The sequence below is a fragment of the Tiliqua scincoides genome, chromosome 1 (genome assembly GCF_035046505.1).
Source record: "Tiliqua scincoides isolate rTilSci1 chromosome 1, rTilSci1.hap2, whole genome shotgun sequence".
NCBI classification, from domain to species: Eukaryota; Metazoa; Chordata; class Lepidosauria; order Squamata; family Scincidae; genus Tiliqua; species Tiliqua scincoides.
This window is the reverse complement of record NC_089821.1, coordinates 100,196,003-100,212,382: the sequence shown is the minus strand read 5'-3', so window position 1 is coordinate 100,212,382 and position 16,380 is coordinate 100,196,003. Positions and strand designations below refer to the sequence as shown.

Below are 16,380 nucleotides of genomic sequence, written 5' to 3'. Positions count from 1 at the left end.
TGCCAATACAATGTCATAGGTTCCAACAACTTATCAGAGGTGAAACAATTGAAACAAGATTTGTCTACAAATTTAAGGGAGGGAAGGCAGGAAAGAGAAAAGGGGAGGGAAGATCATGGAAAAATAAGTGACACTGTTTTTGCCATTCATTGCAAGCACAGATCTATCCACCCCTCCCGCTGAAACCGAAGTGGGTTTTTAGGACCGATATACTGTATGCCAGCGTTTCTCAACATTTGTCCCTGCTGTGCCACTTTGCATGTTGGAAGTAGCAGCAGAAGTAACTGGTGATGCCACCATCACCAGTCACTTGTGAGGGCCCAATCTTATCCAATGCAACCGTGTCAATGCGGCATGAACTGCATCCTGTGGGGCAGGGCAGTCATGTAGGGCTCCTCAAGGTAGGGGAACGTTTGTTCTCTTACCTCCGGGTCCCATTGCACCTGCATTGGTGCTGAAAAGATGGATAGGATTGGGCCCTGATTTGGGAGCCAGATGTGACGACAAACACCAGTAAGAGGCTCAGGATGGACAGGAGGGTTTCTTCAAGCATTTGAAAGGCATGCTTTGGAGCTCTCCCGGCCAGGTAAAGCCTCCACCTGCTGTATATGGCACCGCCATCACTGGTCTTGCTGCCAGGTGGAAGGGGGGGTACCGGTACCACTGATTGAGAAACACTGTTGCATGCGGATTGCGCTTGTGTGTGTAGGAGAAAGACTGCACATGCGCTGGGCCAAAGGCTGGGGGGAGGGGAACCAGGGTGACCAGACGTCCTCTTTTTCCAGGACATGTCCTCTCTCTTAGCCTAGTGCCTTGGAGAAGAGCTTTGCTGCCCAATCCTATGCATGTCTACTCAGACGTAAGTCCCATTAGAGTCAATGGGGCTTACTCCCAGGAAAGCGTGGCTAGGATTGGGCTATCAGCGTCCTCCTTCTCCCTGTGAGGGCGCCTGCAGGCAGTGACTGGCTGGGCCCTGGAATGACTCTGCAGGAGGCTTTGGGTGCCCCGCCCTCTTTGGCAGTTGCGACGCCTGGTCACCCTGAGGGAGGCACGCGCCGCGCACGCACACGGGGGCGTGGCCGACGTGCGCTCAGGCGCGTGCGCGGGCCCGGCGGCGGCGGTTGCAGCCGTTGGTGGGGAGAGAAAAGGCGGGAAAGGGGGGCGGGGCGCGGCGCCTAGCTGTGCGCGTAGAAGCCGTAGTAGCCGATGTCCTTGGCGCAGGTCTTGTCGCAGTCCCGGGGCGCCAGGGCCGGCTCGCTCTTGAGCGGCGAGGAGCTCTCGGAGGCTGGCGTGCCGGCCGGGGAGAGCCGCCGGCGCTTGGCCTGCTCGTAAATCCCAGAGTCGGTGGAGTCGATGGACTTGATGGACGAGGGCGTCTCGATCCAGCTGGAGTCGGACAGGTCCTTGGGCGGCTTGGAGTCCTCGGGCGGCTGGCCGGCGGCGGGCGGCGGCGGCGGCGGCGCCACCAGCGGGGAGCGCTCGGGCGGCGCCAGGCCCTCGGGCTCCTCGGCCCCGCCGGGCAGGTAGGGGTTGGAGCCGCCGCGAGCGCCGCCGCCGCCGCCGCCGGCGGGCCAGCAGGACAGCGACTTGGCGCAGTACTGCGGCGGGCTGCGAGCGCCCCAGCCCGACGGGTCCGGGTAGTAGCCGAGCGGGCGCGCCGTGCAGCCGGCCGCCTGCAGGGGCAGCGCCTTGACGCCGGCGGCGGCGTAGGACAGCAGCGTGGCGGCGTTGCCGGCCAGGTCCCCCGCCGGGTCGTAGGCCGAGGCGGCGGCGAAGTCCAGCCGGTTGTTGGCGGGCGTGACGAACCAGCGCTGCGGCGAGGGCGCGCCCGGCTCCTCGGCCTGCTGCGGGGAGAGCAGCCCGTTGGGGTGCGGCACGCCGCGCTCCTGCAGCTGCGCGCCCGGCCCCACGCCGGCCCCGCCGCCCGCGCCCGGGTGGTGGTGGTGGTGGAAGCCGCGCGACTTGGCGTAGTTGCTCACGAACTGGTCCTGCAGGAAGGAGCCCGCCGCCGCCGCCGCCATGGCGTAGCGCGCGCCCGGCACGATCTGCGAGCGCGGGGAGTCGTTGGGCGACGGCGTCAGGCGGTCCATGTCGCAGCCCGTGTAGATCCTGCGCGCGGGGCGGGGCGGGAGACAAGAAGGAGAGGAGAGCTCAGAGGCGGCCGTCCCGGCTCCGTCGCGCCCTCCCAGCGCAGCCTGGCAGCCCAGTCCTATGCATGTCTACTCAGAAGTAAGTCCCATCGGAGTCAATGGGGCTTACTCCCAGGAAAGTGTGGATAGGATGGGGCTCTTAGGCCCGTCCCAGCCACCTTTCCAGCACCAGTTCTGCCGCTGCGTCCTGCGGAGGCCCTCGCTCCCTCCCAGGGCCAGTGCCGGGCCAGGCTGCATCTCTTGAGCCCCTATCCTGTCCAGCTTTCCAGCACTGATGCAGCAGTGCTAACGGGGCGCCTGCCGCATCCTGTTTAGGGGACGCAGTCATGGAAGCCTCCTCAAGCAAGGAAATGTTTGTTCCCTTATCCCCGGGCTGCAATTGTGGCTACACTGGAAAGTTGAACAGGATCAGGCTCTCAGATATACTGACTTGGGAGACAGCCCTTGCTGAACCTCAGATGACTTCCGAACAGGTGACACCTGCTTTCTTGGGATGAGTTAATTATGATTTATATTTCAGCAGGCAAGCTCAACTCTGGAACATATTTCCAGTGCTCCAGAGCTATTAAATCATCTGGATGAAGTGCCTCTGAGCATGTACTGAGTTTGCTTAGCTGTACTCACTAGTCTCAGTATACCACCACTCCCTCCTTTCAGACACACACACTCACACCTGCATGGCAGAGTCTAGCTTCCAAAGCAAGCTCACACTAGGTCTGTTATTTTGTTTTGGAAACCCCCCCCCCCACATACACACACAGGACTGCAGTTCTTTTAAAGGCCAAAATGACCCAGGAATTCAAACTTTACCCCTTGCAGTAAGAGGGTGGAGGGCAATGAACCTTGTCTGGGGGGAGAGGTGCCCAATAGGTCACTCTTAAGTTTTATAAAGTAACCATCTTTATGGTCATATCTACATGCTGCAAAATAAAGCAATCTGCTCCTTTCAGAACCACAGGGTTCTAAAGCAAAATATAAGCAATGGGCATATCTTGAAATTATGGGAGTACCTCAAACTATAACATATCTATAAATATTGATTTTAATAGGTAACAGGGGTGTCTTTGTAAAAGATTTAGAGGGCAGGGGAGTTGGCCTCATTGGCACTGGGCTGCCTCTCATATTCACAGCCATGAGACCAGAGTTCTAGGCACATGGTGAGCAAGTGTCAGCCAAGGAGAAGCAGGAGGATCTGGAAAGGTTAGCAGAACCTTTGAAGGAATTACAGTTCAATCAAGGTCCTCTCTCTCTCTCTCAAGTGGAAAATGCTACATAAGACTTTTGGTTCTTCAGAACCAGCACACACTCCCAAGGAGACCAAAGACTAACTGTAAAAGGCGTCCAGCAGGCAGGGAAAAGCCTACTGCTCTTGAAGCAATGCCAAGTTAGGCCATTGCTGTGCAGTCCCATTCCAGAAAATGGAGGGACATTGTGCTCATCAAAACTGTGGAGCATAGTCATACTTTTACCAGAGGACAGGGAGGGGAGAGGGAATCCACCACCCAAACTCAGAAAGTGACTGAGCATATATATTCCAGGCCCAGAACATGGAAAAATGAGCAATTAAAAAAAAACTTGAATCTAAAACTTGAATGCAGTTAAAGCCAATTCATGGGTGATGAGTTTAGGAACACCTGCCAGTTACCACTGAAATAGGTGGGAACCAGAAAACCCAGAGGGGCTGGTGACATCCAGTGACCAGATGGCTCACTTTGAAGGACTTTCCTTGTTCTACATCACCACAGTTCCGTTCTTCCAAACAATTGCAGCTGCAGCATGCACTAAACTAGATAATTCCTTGTTGCAATTCACATTGCATGACCAACGTTTTATTTTAGGCCTGTTACTTTAGAACATCCCTTAATTTTGATCTAGGCAAGGCAGGGCAGTCAAATGGAGGTGGTGGTTGTGGAGAATCCAGGGAGTTTATTTAGAGGGAGTAAATCTGCACCTCTTCCTGTGGCTCTACGTACTGGACAAGAGTCCTTCAAAACTCCCAGGAGGGCCCAGAACCCTGAAAGCCAGCAGGAGCCTCCCACGACAAAGCAGCATTCCTAATCCCCTAAAACCACCAGAGCCCCTGGACATGGAGAAGCCTAGAGCTTCAGACAAGGCAGCGCACCTGGAAATCCAGAGGGGAAGAGGGTCGCTGCCTGGCTTGGAGCCCAGAATCCAGTCAATTGAGTCCTCATCTGCTTGATAACTAACCCAGACAAGGAAACACTGGATTATGTCAGGTTCACTGAAGCACTCGTACCATTTGTTTTTAAAAAGGCTTTGTTTTAAGGCACGAAAAAGTAAGATTGAAATTCTCCCTGACCAGAGTGTGTCATTTCTGCTTTAAAAAAAAGGCAGCGAGCCTAACTATAAAGATTACAACGAAATTTCTATGTATTTTCCACAAGGCCCCCCCCCCACCCATCCTCCACGAATGAAGTTGCCAGTGGGGCGGATTGACAAAGGTCAAAACACACTCCACAGGTACTCCGGGGCCATTTGTAAGAAACAGCAGGCAAAGGCAGCCTGAATGATTCTTCCCCTGAATGGGCTGCTGAACAGGCACTGGTGGTGCTCAATGGCAGTCACTGATCATCAAGTATCTGTCGAGGGCATCCGCGGGGCCAGGCACAAGCTCGCCCCCTTCTCGTTTGGGTTATTCAATGCGGGCGAGCTACCACCCGCGCCTCCCCCGCTATTGGGCTCTCAAGCACGGGGCCGCCTCGTTTCCTGCACCCAAAGCTGGTCGTGGGAAGCGCGCGAGAGGCCCGCTCCGTGTGCTCGTGTTGTGTACACAGCGATCGCGGCAATTAAGACGCTGCCTCTGTTTCTAGGGCTGACTTTCAGGCGATCAGGGCTGTTCACATCACACGTTAATTCAAAAACCTAATAACTCTGGGGAGGGGGGAGTCACTCACTAGAAAAACTGCAGAGGGGAGGGCAGACCTGGATTCGCCCTGTTCTTCAGTCACCCAGAGACCAGTGTACAAAAGGGTGTCTGAAGAAAGTGTGAAGGCAGGAACTCCCTGCAGAGGCTAAGAGCGCCATCACACGCTTCTTGGAGTGTTCCCTGAACGCTGGCCACGTAGGCACAGGTGAAGGAAGCCTTGGGGAGCGGATCAACTCTGGGATCTCAAAGTGCAGAAATCACCAGCCAGACAGAATTCTCCCCACCAAGTGTTTCCAACACATTTCCAGAAGCTGGCCTGCGTCTTGGGCCCCAGTGCTTACTCTGAAGAAGACCCTTTGAGAGGCAGGGTGCGCGCAGTTTGTGGGCTCGGGAGTCTCAGGGTCGTCAAAGAACGGGAGAGAGCGGGGGTCTCCTCCTACGTCTCAGACTACAGTTCTGACCTCAGGACCGACCATGTGACTCCCATTTCAGAGAGGTGGCGGTCCGAGGATGGCTCTAGCTGGGTGGCTGCTTTCCCCTTCTGCAAAGCCCAGGACCCACAGACTCGTTTGTGGTCCGCATTGCGTCCGTCCCCCCCACAACTCCTCACGGCCTTGAAACTACCACGCGACTGCCCTGCCCTGCAATTCTAGGTGCAACTACCTGGGAGTAAGCCCCACTGAACACACTGGGCCTTACTCCCGAGTAAGCAGGCTCAGGACTGCGCTACACAGTTCCTCGATACCGCTGGGGCACCCATCCCGCCTCAGCTGGGCAGGGACGTCTCCCCTTTCCCCTGAGATCTGCCATCCCACCAGCTGAGCGTCTCTCGAAATATCGCCTACTTCTACACGAGTGCCAGGAGGAGAACAATGTGCTGCTTGTCTATCCCGACCAAGGTTCAGGTTGGGTCAGTCTCTGGGAACGGGACGGGAACAGCTGGCCCGAGTTTGATCCTCAGTATGAGAAACGGGAAGTTGAAACTGAACTGGGGGAGCTCTGGGGACGCCGACGGTAACCCTGGGGAGCGTCTTTAGCACGCTTGAGACCAAGCTAGACGTAGCCGGTCGCCCCAGGAAGGAACAACGGCTGAGGATGCAAGCCGATGTACATTTACTTGGAAGCAAATGCTCTTGAAGCAATGGGACTGACTTCTGAGTCAGTTTGGTTAGGATGGGGTGCAGATTATTAGGCAAAGGCTCCTTCGAGAACCAACCTGTGGAAAAGGGGAAAGCCGGAAGTCACTCAGACTTCCGCAGGAGTTGGGAAGGACTTGTGGGTGGCAAAAGCCCAGTTCTGCCTTTGATGGAGGTTTGTCTGGATAAAACAATATCTCGATTTTTTCAGTTACCTGGCTTGCAGTGTTTGGGGAACCTGGAGAGAGTGGTTCCTGACCAGCATCTTCTCAAAACATGCAGTTCTGGCTTAGGGTATGTCAACTCTAGACCATCTCTCCAAAGTCTTAACATTACTAGCTTCAGCGATGTAAAACCGTTCTACTGAGCGTTTGTCCTACAACGGATTGTCCCTTCGACAGCCGAATCGTAAGACCGCTGTCCACTGTCAGATATTCTGAGACAGCAAACCCCGCCGGGTGGGATGATGATGAAGAGGAGGAAAGAGACAGCTCATCTGCCTTCCTTTCAACTACTCATTGCTGAATCCAAAGAACATCCCGCTGAAGTCTGGTGAAGGACCAGAGTGGTGTACAGCGAGGACCGGGGTTGGGGAGAAGAACTACGTTCCACTTCGCACTTCCTCCCCGAAGAAGTTCCCTGAGTTTGCCAGACCCTTCGCCTAATCTACCTAGCAGGGTTGTTGTGAGGATAACATAGGAAAACCCTCATGGAGGAAAACCCCACTGGAGGAAGAGTGGGAGAGAAATGTGGTCAATCCATCAATTGACCCCTCTCCAAAATGCAGCATCTTCAATCCTTCGATGATCCATTCCCCCCTCACCCCCAGCAACCTGCCTTCTCTCCCTCCTAAGCAGAAAGCGAAACAAATAGGCACAGGTGGTCGTACTCCTAACCTGATAAACCGAATTCCGTTTCCCAGCCCAAAAGCACAGCAGCCCGAATGAAAGGGGGGAATCAGGGGGTGAAGGGAACACCTACCGGTCTCTCCTTCTGGCCTATAACCCAGGGTGGGTGGCCAACGAGAGTGTGTGGATGTGGGCGCGCCCCCCCCCCTCGCGTGCCTGTGAACTGCCCCAGTTACTCAGCCTCTTCTTGCCCCTGTTAGGACTGCATACGTCAGATGCCCTCCCAAAGTGGAGTTTATTATTATTATTATGTCCGGTATTATTCTATACCAGCCACACTAAAGAGAGAACCGGTGCGAGGCGCCTAGGGTCAGCCATTCCTTTTGGGAAGAAACAAAGCAATATGGAACGAGACAGTCTTTCGAGGAGGAGGCCAGCCTGCTATCCTGATCTAACATTCCTAGGCGCCCTCCGAAAACACAAGAGGCCCGAGTCCCTGGGACTTACGTGTCATAGTTGTCTCGAAAGCCTTTCGCAAAGGGGTTGTGATCTATCTTCAGCTGTGTGATCTAGAGGAGGGAGAGAGAAAGGGAGAGTCAAGGGTTAGTCCAGACTAAATGGGAAACAACTGTATATTCTGCCTGGGGAGGGCTGTATTAGAAAAGCAGAGACTTCATAATGAAATTGCCTTTCTTTCATGGGAAGTCAGGACCAGGAATAAACAGAGTCCTGAATAACTCCCCACCACCCCGCCCTAATCCGTAGGTAGAAACAGATAAGTGAACCTTAACTGCAAACATTTGCAATTAGACCGCTTCAAATGGCTAATTAGGCTGCTACGTTATAGTAGTTAGAGCAGGGTAACCAGACACAATGGAGGACAGAGTGCCTCTACTTTTAATCATTGTATCGAAGAGGGAATTTAGGCAGGGGCAGCTTTTAAAGCCCTCCCTTACTGAGCTGCACCTGTCAAAATTCCCTCTTCTATATACTGGTTAAAGGTATAGGCACTCTGTCCTCCACTGTATGTGGTCACCCTGGGTTAGAGCAACCTGTTCAGGCTACAGGACAAGGCACCAACCCTATGCACGTTTACCTGGCAATAAATTCCACTGAGACTCGCTTCCCAGTAACTGCGCTGAGAAGATGGATTGGGGGGGGGGGGTGGCGTTGACACCTAACCACGTGTCCAACAATGCCAGAGGCCAAATCTCCCTAAAGCAAACTGGCGAGAGGTTTCGATTCCAACCAAACGCGAAGGACCTTGTCGGTCTCATTTTGCAAACCCAAAGTCTTCACCTCGGAAATCCCACGGAAATATATTGACAGCCACCGCACACGGGTTGAAAACAAGAACACGGGTACTTGCTCAACTGCTGCAAGTGGACACAAAAGAAGCCCCTTCGGTTTTGCGTTTTGTACACACAAAGGGAACTTAGATTGTTCCAGACAGATTGCCAGCAGAAACAGTGGTAGCCTTCCTTAGTGGGGGGGGGGGGGGGAATCACCCAAGCACTGCAAAGGCCTTCGTTGCAGCTGAGTCTGGGGTGAGACATGGAAAGTGGACTCTACGTCCTTGGTAATTCCTCTCCACAGAATCAGGAGAGAAGGTGAGAAAACCGGGAAAACAAACCCAATTGGGAGGGAGAAGCTGAAGGCAGCGGTCCTACGAACACCTACTAAGGAGTAAGCCCTACTGAAATCAGCGAGGGGCACGGATAGGACTGCGCGGTTCCTCTGCCCGCATCTGTTTGCGGTTCCTGACGCCGCTTTTCGGACCCCAGCCCCGGACTGGAGCCGGGCGGACGAACCCGCACGCCCCCCCCAAGCACTGCAGGGCCCCCGAGTGGCCCGGCGGGCTGTGCCTGCAACTGGCAGGGAAGACCCAGCGGTAAGAGGAGCTCTTTACATCGGTGTTCTGATAGGCGGTGACGGCGATGAACTGCGTCTCCGGGAAGGTGAAGGTCTGCACGCGGCCCGGCTGGCTGGTGTCCTCCGTGCCGTCCTCATTCACCTCCACCACGTGCAAGCGGGGCTGGTATTTGTGGAGCGACTGCAGGACCACCATCTGCGGGGGGAAAGGAGAGGGCAGGGGTGGGTGGCGAAGGGGACGACACGCGCGCTTCTTTGTTTGGGATTTTTTGGGTGGCGATGGGGAATGATAAGGCGGGGAAGCCATCTCCCCACCCCGGGCTGTTGCTTCTCTGCGAGGCCAGCAGAGGCACTCCCTGCGGGGCAAGTGGAGATCCAAGCCCACCACCTCTACCCAGGCCAGTAGTCAGGACTGGAGAGGTGGGTGGGCGACTCTAGGTGGGCATTTATGACGGGTATCTGTACCGGTGTGCCAAATGAAAGGAGAAGTATGGAGAAACATGACAGACCCTCAATGAGAGGGAGGGCACACTGTCGGCTCCCCTCTAGCTACGGTCCTGCCACCGCCTAGACTAACCCCCCGCCCCCCGCTTTGCCGGCGCACCTCCGGAGATGAGCTGCAGAGTCCCCCGCCCTCCCAAATTCTTCTTTGTTCTCCCGGGAACCAGCTCGCGTTTGCCCTCCCGGCGCCATCCCACTCGGGGATCTTCTCGTTCTCTGTCACCCTATCGGTTTCAAATGTCTCTCTCTCCCCCTCTCTCTCTGGGGCTGGGGTCTCCATTCAGCCTCGGGAAAGTGACATTATAAAACCAGGAGGGAGAGATAGAAGGAGGAGAGCCCTTCCAAGTCTGCCCGGGGAAGACACGGGAAAGCAGAGAAATGCGGAGTCCTTTGCTCGGCAAATCGGAGCCGCGGATGGGCTGGAACCAGGACGCTCCCGGCCTGGCCTGGCCTGGGCCACTGACCTGCCCGTTGTTGTTGGAGGCGCCTTTGTTGTTGGTCAGTTTCAGCTTCCCGAAGGAGATCTCCTGGCGCATCCAGTGGGCTCCCGTGTTGGGCGAGTCCGGGTGCATGTAGACGCGGTTCCCTAAAGACGCGCGCAGGGTCAGAAACCAAAGCTGATCGAGGCAGAGAAAGCGATCCACGCGGTCCTCACCCCCGCCCCAGATGGCCGCACTGCATCCCCCTGGAAGTTCCCTGCGCTCAAAGCGGCGGAGGTTCCCCTTCGGAGAGCTACATTTTCAAAGCATGAAAACAGCCTTTATTTTCCTGGAAACCCCCCTCCACTCTTCCCCCCTCGCCAGCCCTTGCAGCTGCCCCCTCCTCGGTCTGCGCCCGTCCACCAAGGTTCTAATTAAGCCTTCTCACCTCCGCGACGTGTGCGTGTTTCTGGCTGGGGCGGCGGGGGGGGGGGTAAGAGAGAAGAACGTGTTAATTGGGGAAGGACTTGCCTTGGACATTGGTGTCCGCCTTGCCGCAAGGAACCCACTTGCCGCCTTGAAATCTCCAGTGGTTGGGATCTGCCAGGATGACGTCCACGAAAATGTTGTAGTGAGCCGTCGGGTCCAGGCCCGAAATATTGAAACTTAAGAAAGGGAACATGCGCCTGTGGCGGGGGGGGGGGGTGTGGGTGAAGAGGAGAGAACAGAGAAGTATTAAAATTGTGCTCCAAGCCGGGTGCCCGCGGGGAAGTCGCGCAGCCGCTCGCTGCTTTGGGGGAAAAGTCCGGCTCTTTGTGCCTTCCTCGGGTCTCAGTGTTCTTCCCCAACCGAGAGAAAGAAAGGGTTCTCTCTTCCTCTAAATCAAGTACAGGATTTATGCAGTTCTCTCTTCCTATAAATCAAGTCCTTTTCACTCCAGAGGGAATCGGGATTTCCACATCCGTGGTTTGTATTTCAATCTCGAATTCGTGCGGGGAGACGGATCTGCTCCGAGCGGAGAGCCCGCTGTGGAAGCTGCCTTTGGTTTCCACGGGCTGTCGCCGGAAAATGCCTCTTAACGGAGAACGACTCCCACTGAAATGGCTGGAACCGACTTCCGAGGGAACAGGCTTCGAAGCCGGCGGCGTTCGCACCTCCGCTGGGGATCTGGGCACGAAGCGAGTCCGACTCCTATTTCAGGGAAACTTTCTGTTTCCGACCCCAAAGGCGGAGCAGCCCCTAAGCTCGCCCGCATAACCGAACGAAAGCAGACCTCCATCCCAATCCTGTGCCTGTCTGCTGAGAAGTAAGTCCCATTCTAGTCAATGGGGCTTACTCCCAGGAAAGTGTGGATAGGAATGCAGCCATCGTCTCCTTCGCCCGGCTTGCCTACCGCGCCGCTTCTCCGCCTCAGCCCTGTCTCTTGGGAGGCTGCGGTGGTCCGAACGGGGAAGGCGCGCTTTGCACGGGAGAGAAGCGCGGAGGGGCTTCTAAGAACTCGCAAAATGGAAATAATGGATGATACCAGCAAGGGCAAAGTCGGAGGGAGGAAAGGGGGAAATCGCAATTAGGGAGAAAACCCTTCATTTCTCTCGGCTGGGGAAGAACACTGAGACTCGAGGAGCTTTTGCCCACGAAGGCGAAGAGAGACGGACTTTTCCCCCGAAGCAGCGAGAAGCTGCGCAGACTTCCCCGGCTTGGAGCACAATCCGATGCCTGTCCACGCAGAAGGAAGTCCCATTCTGGCCAACGGGACTCACTCCCAGGAAAGTGTGGCGAGGATGGCAGCCTGGGGCTCCGTCCCCGGAAAGTGTGGCTGGGACGGAAGGGGGCAAGTTTTGCGCCCGGCCAGAGGCGGGAGAGGCGCGGGTCTGAAGGGCTCTTCTGGCTTCTCCTCGGCGGGACTTACCTGCCCTGCTTGGTTATGATCATCTCGGTCTGGTGCCGGTGGAACTTCAGCCAGAGGGGCCGGTTGCAGAGGTAGACCTGCGCCTTGCCCGGCACCAGGCCGGCCTGGGCGGCGGGGAACTGGTAGAAGGGCGCGCCCTGGTAGGAGTGGTGGCCGTACTGCTGCGGGTAGGGGTAGCCGGCGGCCGGGTAGCCCTGGGGCGCTGAGTTGGACAGCAGGCTGTTGTAGGCTCCGTTGGCGATGACCGGGTGGTGCGCCATGTAGCGGCCGGCGGGGCTGGCGAGCGAGAAGGCGGCGGCGGGGTTGTGCTGGCCCGCGTAGGGGAACATGCTGGCGGCGGCGGCGGGCGCCGAGGCGGCGGCGGGGGGCTGGCCGGAGGCTGCGGCCGGCGAGAGCAGGTAGCGATCCGCCGCCGCCGCCGCTGCTGCTGCTGCTGCCGCTGCCGCAGCCGCAGCCGCCGCCGCTCCATCGAAGGCGGGACGGAGCTGGTCCTGGGCGCCGCCGCCGTCCAAGGCGCCGGGCGAGAGTTTGCCGCGCTGCTGCTGCTGCTGCTGTGGCTGCTGCGGCTGCGGCTGGGCGTCCCCTGGCGGGTCCTTGGAGTCAGGGAAATCGTCCGCCTCGGCCTGATTCGTCATCGCCCCCCTGGCGCCCAGCTTCTTCAGAGGGGAGCTCCTCTCCAGGCTGTCAGCGCCCGCCGCGAGCACGGCCGCGTGGTGGGGAGGGTGCGGGTGCGGGTGGTGGGGATGGTGATGCTCGTGCAGGGCCAGCTCGGAGGCGCCCGAGGCGGGTGGGTAGGCGCTGCCGCCGCCGCCGCCGCCGCCGCCGCTCACATGCAGGAATTTCTTGGAGAGCACCATCGACGGAGGCGACAGGCAGTGCTCCAGCTGCATCGCGCCCGCCTTCACGGCCCCCGGCCCCTCATCCCGGCCGGCCGGCCGGGGATCCCGAACAGCCTCTACTCCCGCCACCCAAGGCTGGTCCCAACTGAAGCCGCCACGATCCACTTTCTTCCCCTCCCTCCCCCTCCGCTTCTCTCTCCCTGGGAGGAGAGATTGGCCAATTGACACCGTGCAGCAATCAGCCAAGCCACACTTTTGATCTCCCTGCTTGCCGAGCGCATGAAACGGCTCCTGCCATTGGTTCACCGCTGACAGTAATTTAATTAGATAGACATTAATTAGGATAATCACCTGGCTCCCGGTCGCCACCACCGAGGCAAATGGAGGGAGGGCTATTTATTTATTTATTATTTATTATTGCTAATATTATTGGGGGGGCATAGAAAGGAAGAAAAGGGGGGAAATAGATCTCTTGTTTGTGGGTCAGCCGTCTTCATTACTGGGCGACCTTTGGGGGAAGAAGAAGCCTTCAGGGCCTCTCCCTTTTGAGGGGACCACAGAGGGTATTTGGGCTCCCCACTCCTCCACGCAAGCCTCCCCGGGGCTTTGTGCTCGCTCTACCCCCGGGTGTCAAAAGGGGTAACACTGGCAGCCCCTTTCCCTCTAAGACGGTCATCACACACACGCCTACGTCGAAGGTACGTTGAACAGCGAGTCACCAGAGGCCAGGCAGGCGCCCTGCTCTCACCAAGCGAACCGGTGAGACAGGCAACTCCGAGGTTCTTAACACGGATTAACCAGGGTGGGCCAGAGAGCCCCAGATACAATCCGCCGCCCTTCAGATGAGATGTCCCTTCCGAAAAAGGACTGCAGTCCTCTCAGTAAAGAGATTGTTATTTTTATAAAACTTTTCTGCCCCCTCTCCAGATCTATCTATATATGTATATAGCTATATCTATCCACTATCTATATCTATCCAGTATCACATAAAGGTAACTGCACCACTGGCGGGGTAGGAGTAGAAAAGGAGGCCCCGTCTGTTTCTCCAGCCATCTACGCTCCAGGTATTATATCCTTCCAGAACTGAAATAATCATAAGCTGAAGTGCCTTAATGTATTTGCCTGGATGTTTACGGTTCTTCGGGAAATAAATATTTTATCCGCACGCAGGAATACGGGGGAGCTTATAAGAGAAACTGTGTGCACGACAACATCCATCTAGTCCCAGCGATCTCTCTCTCTCTCTCTCTCACACACACACACACACACACTTTCTTCATGCTTATGTTCCTTCAGTGTTTGGAATCTTTTTCTCTCACACACGAAGATGTCTTCTGCGATAATAAGAAGGCTGTCAAGTAATTACCTGGATTTCCAGAGGAATAAATTAACATGCCGCTAGAATCAGAAAAAAAGATGTCGAAGAAGAAAGTAGGGGGCTTTATCCTTTCAAGGATTTGTTTTTGTTTTAATCCAGGCGTAGTGAAACCGCTGGAAAGCCCACTGGTTTCAGAGACAGACCTTTAAGCGTGTGTTTTACTTCTGCCTGGAGACCAGCAGCGTGATCCTACGAGTGTTTACTCGGAAGTAAGCCCCTAGTCAATGTGCTTAGGATTGCAGCTTGAAAATTGCTGCTTCTTGTCTATATATTCTAATTCCTGGGATAACAGAACAGACATTTACCAACATGATGATGATGATGATGATGATGATGATGATACTAGAGATTTTAAAACAATTTCACCAAGACCAAGAACAGCGGCCAAGAGAGCAAATCACTAGGGCGTGAAAGACCACTAGCCCAACTTATTGACTTCATTTAAGCTAGGGACAGGAGGCAAGTCGCTGATTGGTTCATGCCTCCACCAATCACAGGGCAGCAAACCGGTCAGGATGAAGAGCAGTCCTGCTCTGCTTTCTTTTGCTAAGTGAACCATTTTCATGGCTGAAGCCAAGGGCTGAGAAACTGGACCCGGTCACGTCAGTACCTTCCCCCAGAAATACCTTTCCCTAGTGAGATTTATTATTATTTTTATTTCTCTCTCTTGAAGAAGACTACAGTACTCTGATCCTGGAAAAGTGGCACAACACATGATATACTTGGCTCAATTCTAGCAACCTTCTGATTGATCCTACACTACCCTCTCCCCCTGCTTTTCTGAAAGGGTCTTCAACTTAAATAACTGATTGCATTTTTCCACCCAAATCATTTTGGATATATTGCCAAAGAAAGCATGGAAACCTTTTCTCAAATAAACCATTTCCCTCCCAGAACTCTTCTGCATGGTGTCCACATTAATCTTTCCTAATCTCCTTTTATTCTAAATGCCTTTTAATTCCACACCAGTTTCTTTTTATGCTGCAGTTAAGAGTCGCTTGAAATTGAGAGGGTAATGTAAGGACAAAAAAAGCACAGGCCTTGGGAAGAAGAAGGACCCACACAGAGAATCCCCCAGAAAGTGATCCACTGAATGAGCTGCGAAACACAACCCAGGCCAGTGCTCATCTCCCTGGAGCCAGCAATGCGCCCACCACCACTGGTGTTGCTGCACTGTCTCTCCTGCTGTTGCTGCACTCTATCTCTCCTGCATACCGTATTTATCAGAGGTGGCCACTATCTGGGCATGGGGGATCTCTTCTGTACAGAAGAATGGGACTGCAATCTCTTGCATTGGAATTTTTTTCCACTGCTGGCTCCCCCCCCCATACTACAGGGGGCAGGTCTTCATGAAATCCACCAGCCCCATTCCATCCCTGACTCTCCCCGTTTAAGCCAAATCTTGTTAAAACAGTCATAGGGGGCAGTTCTCTCTCTCATCCTACAAATTATTTGATTCATGCACACTCAGAGTCACAGAAAAGATTATCACCTTTGATCTTTTCATTCTTGTAAATAATCACACTTTGTTTTTTTGTTGTGTTTTTTTTTTTTTTTGCAGGCCAGATTTAGTGGTTTGGTATGTCTCCATTCCACGATGGTTATAATTTAGTAGCTACACACACATTCCAGGGATGACACATACACAACTGCTGAAAGTCTCAAGGACTGTGATGCAGTCACCTCACTCCGAATACTTTTGTGGCTTATCAGTGCCAGTACAGAAGACTTCCTTGGAATCCTATGTACACTACTTAGACTTCCAAGGTGGAAGAAAGAAGGAATACAAATGTACTAAATAAAATCCATACTCTGACTTGATGGTTGGTTGGAGAAACAAGGCTAAAGAAAGGACATTTCTGCAAAACAGATTTTAAGGCTGCAGTCTCAACAACCACTTTTCCTAGGGAAGAAGTCCCCTTGAATATTTCAAACTTACTTTCAAGTAAACTTCTACATAAAAACTTGTGCTGTAACTGACTTGCATTCATGTAAAACAGTAATTCTGTGAGGAGGGTCAGGATCTCTTTACTGGTCACTAGGCCTCCTCCCTCTCCAAGCCTTTCTGAAAACCAGAATCCCTTCAAGTTTATTTACCCAAGTATTCCTAGATGAACATGGATATTCAATCAAGATGGATAAAAGAAGTGTGACAAGCCAACATGGTAGAAGGGCAAGAATGTTTGAGTGGGAAGATGTAGACGGAACCCTCCACTTATCTCTGAGACTCACAGGGTGATCTTGGGTCAATAATGATCTCATACCCTGGCCTGCTTCACAAAGCTCATATGAGTGGGGGAGTAAGAGACAGAGCAACTGTACATACATATGCTGCCTGATGCCTGCTGGAAGGGTAAGATTTTTTTTTTAATCAGACCAAGGAAAATTGCTATGCCCATTTTCCATTCCCACCTTTATCATCCTCGAAAATAGCATCCAAC

General features: G+C 54.4%; 1 protein-coding gene across 1 annotated transcript; it reads right to left on the bottom strand.

Moving 5' to 3' along the window:
- Positions 1-1,175: 1,175 nt before the first annotated feature.
- TBR1 (T-box brain transcription factor 1) lies at positions 1,176-12,612 on the bottom strand. The gene is made up of 6 exons (XM_066612094.1): positions 11,723-12,612; positions 10,345-10,499; positions 9,859-9,980; positions 8,931-9,089; positions 7,529-7,590; positions 1,176-2,109 (listed from the first exon to the last, which is right to left on the bottom strand). Exons 1-6 carry the CDS (start codon positions 12,610-12,612, stop codon positions 1,176-1,178), a joined length of 2,322 nt encoding a protein of 773 aa, XP_066468191.1.
- Positions 12,613-16,380: the final 3,768 nt, after the last annotated feature.

What these genes read in the sequence shown, in the direction of transcription:
- TBR1 (XM_066612094.1), bottom strand. Translation starts at nt 12,612, where the DNA reads ATGCAGCTGGAGCACTGCCTGTCGCCTCCGTCGATGGTGCTCTCCAAG. An exon ending in CCTCCAACAACAACGGGCAG is followed by an intron (nt 9,090 to 9,858) that starts GTCAGTGGCCCA and finishes TTCCCCCCGCAG; the next exon opens with ATGGTGGTCCTGCAGTCGCT. An exon ending in CCGCCTATCAGAACACCGAT is followed by an intron (nt 7,591 to 8,930) that starts GTAAAGAGCTCC and finishes TCCCTCCTCTAG; the next exon opens with ATCACACAGCTGAAGATAGA.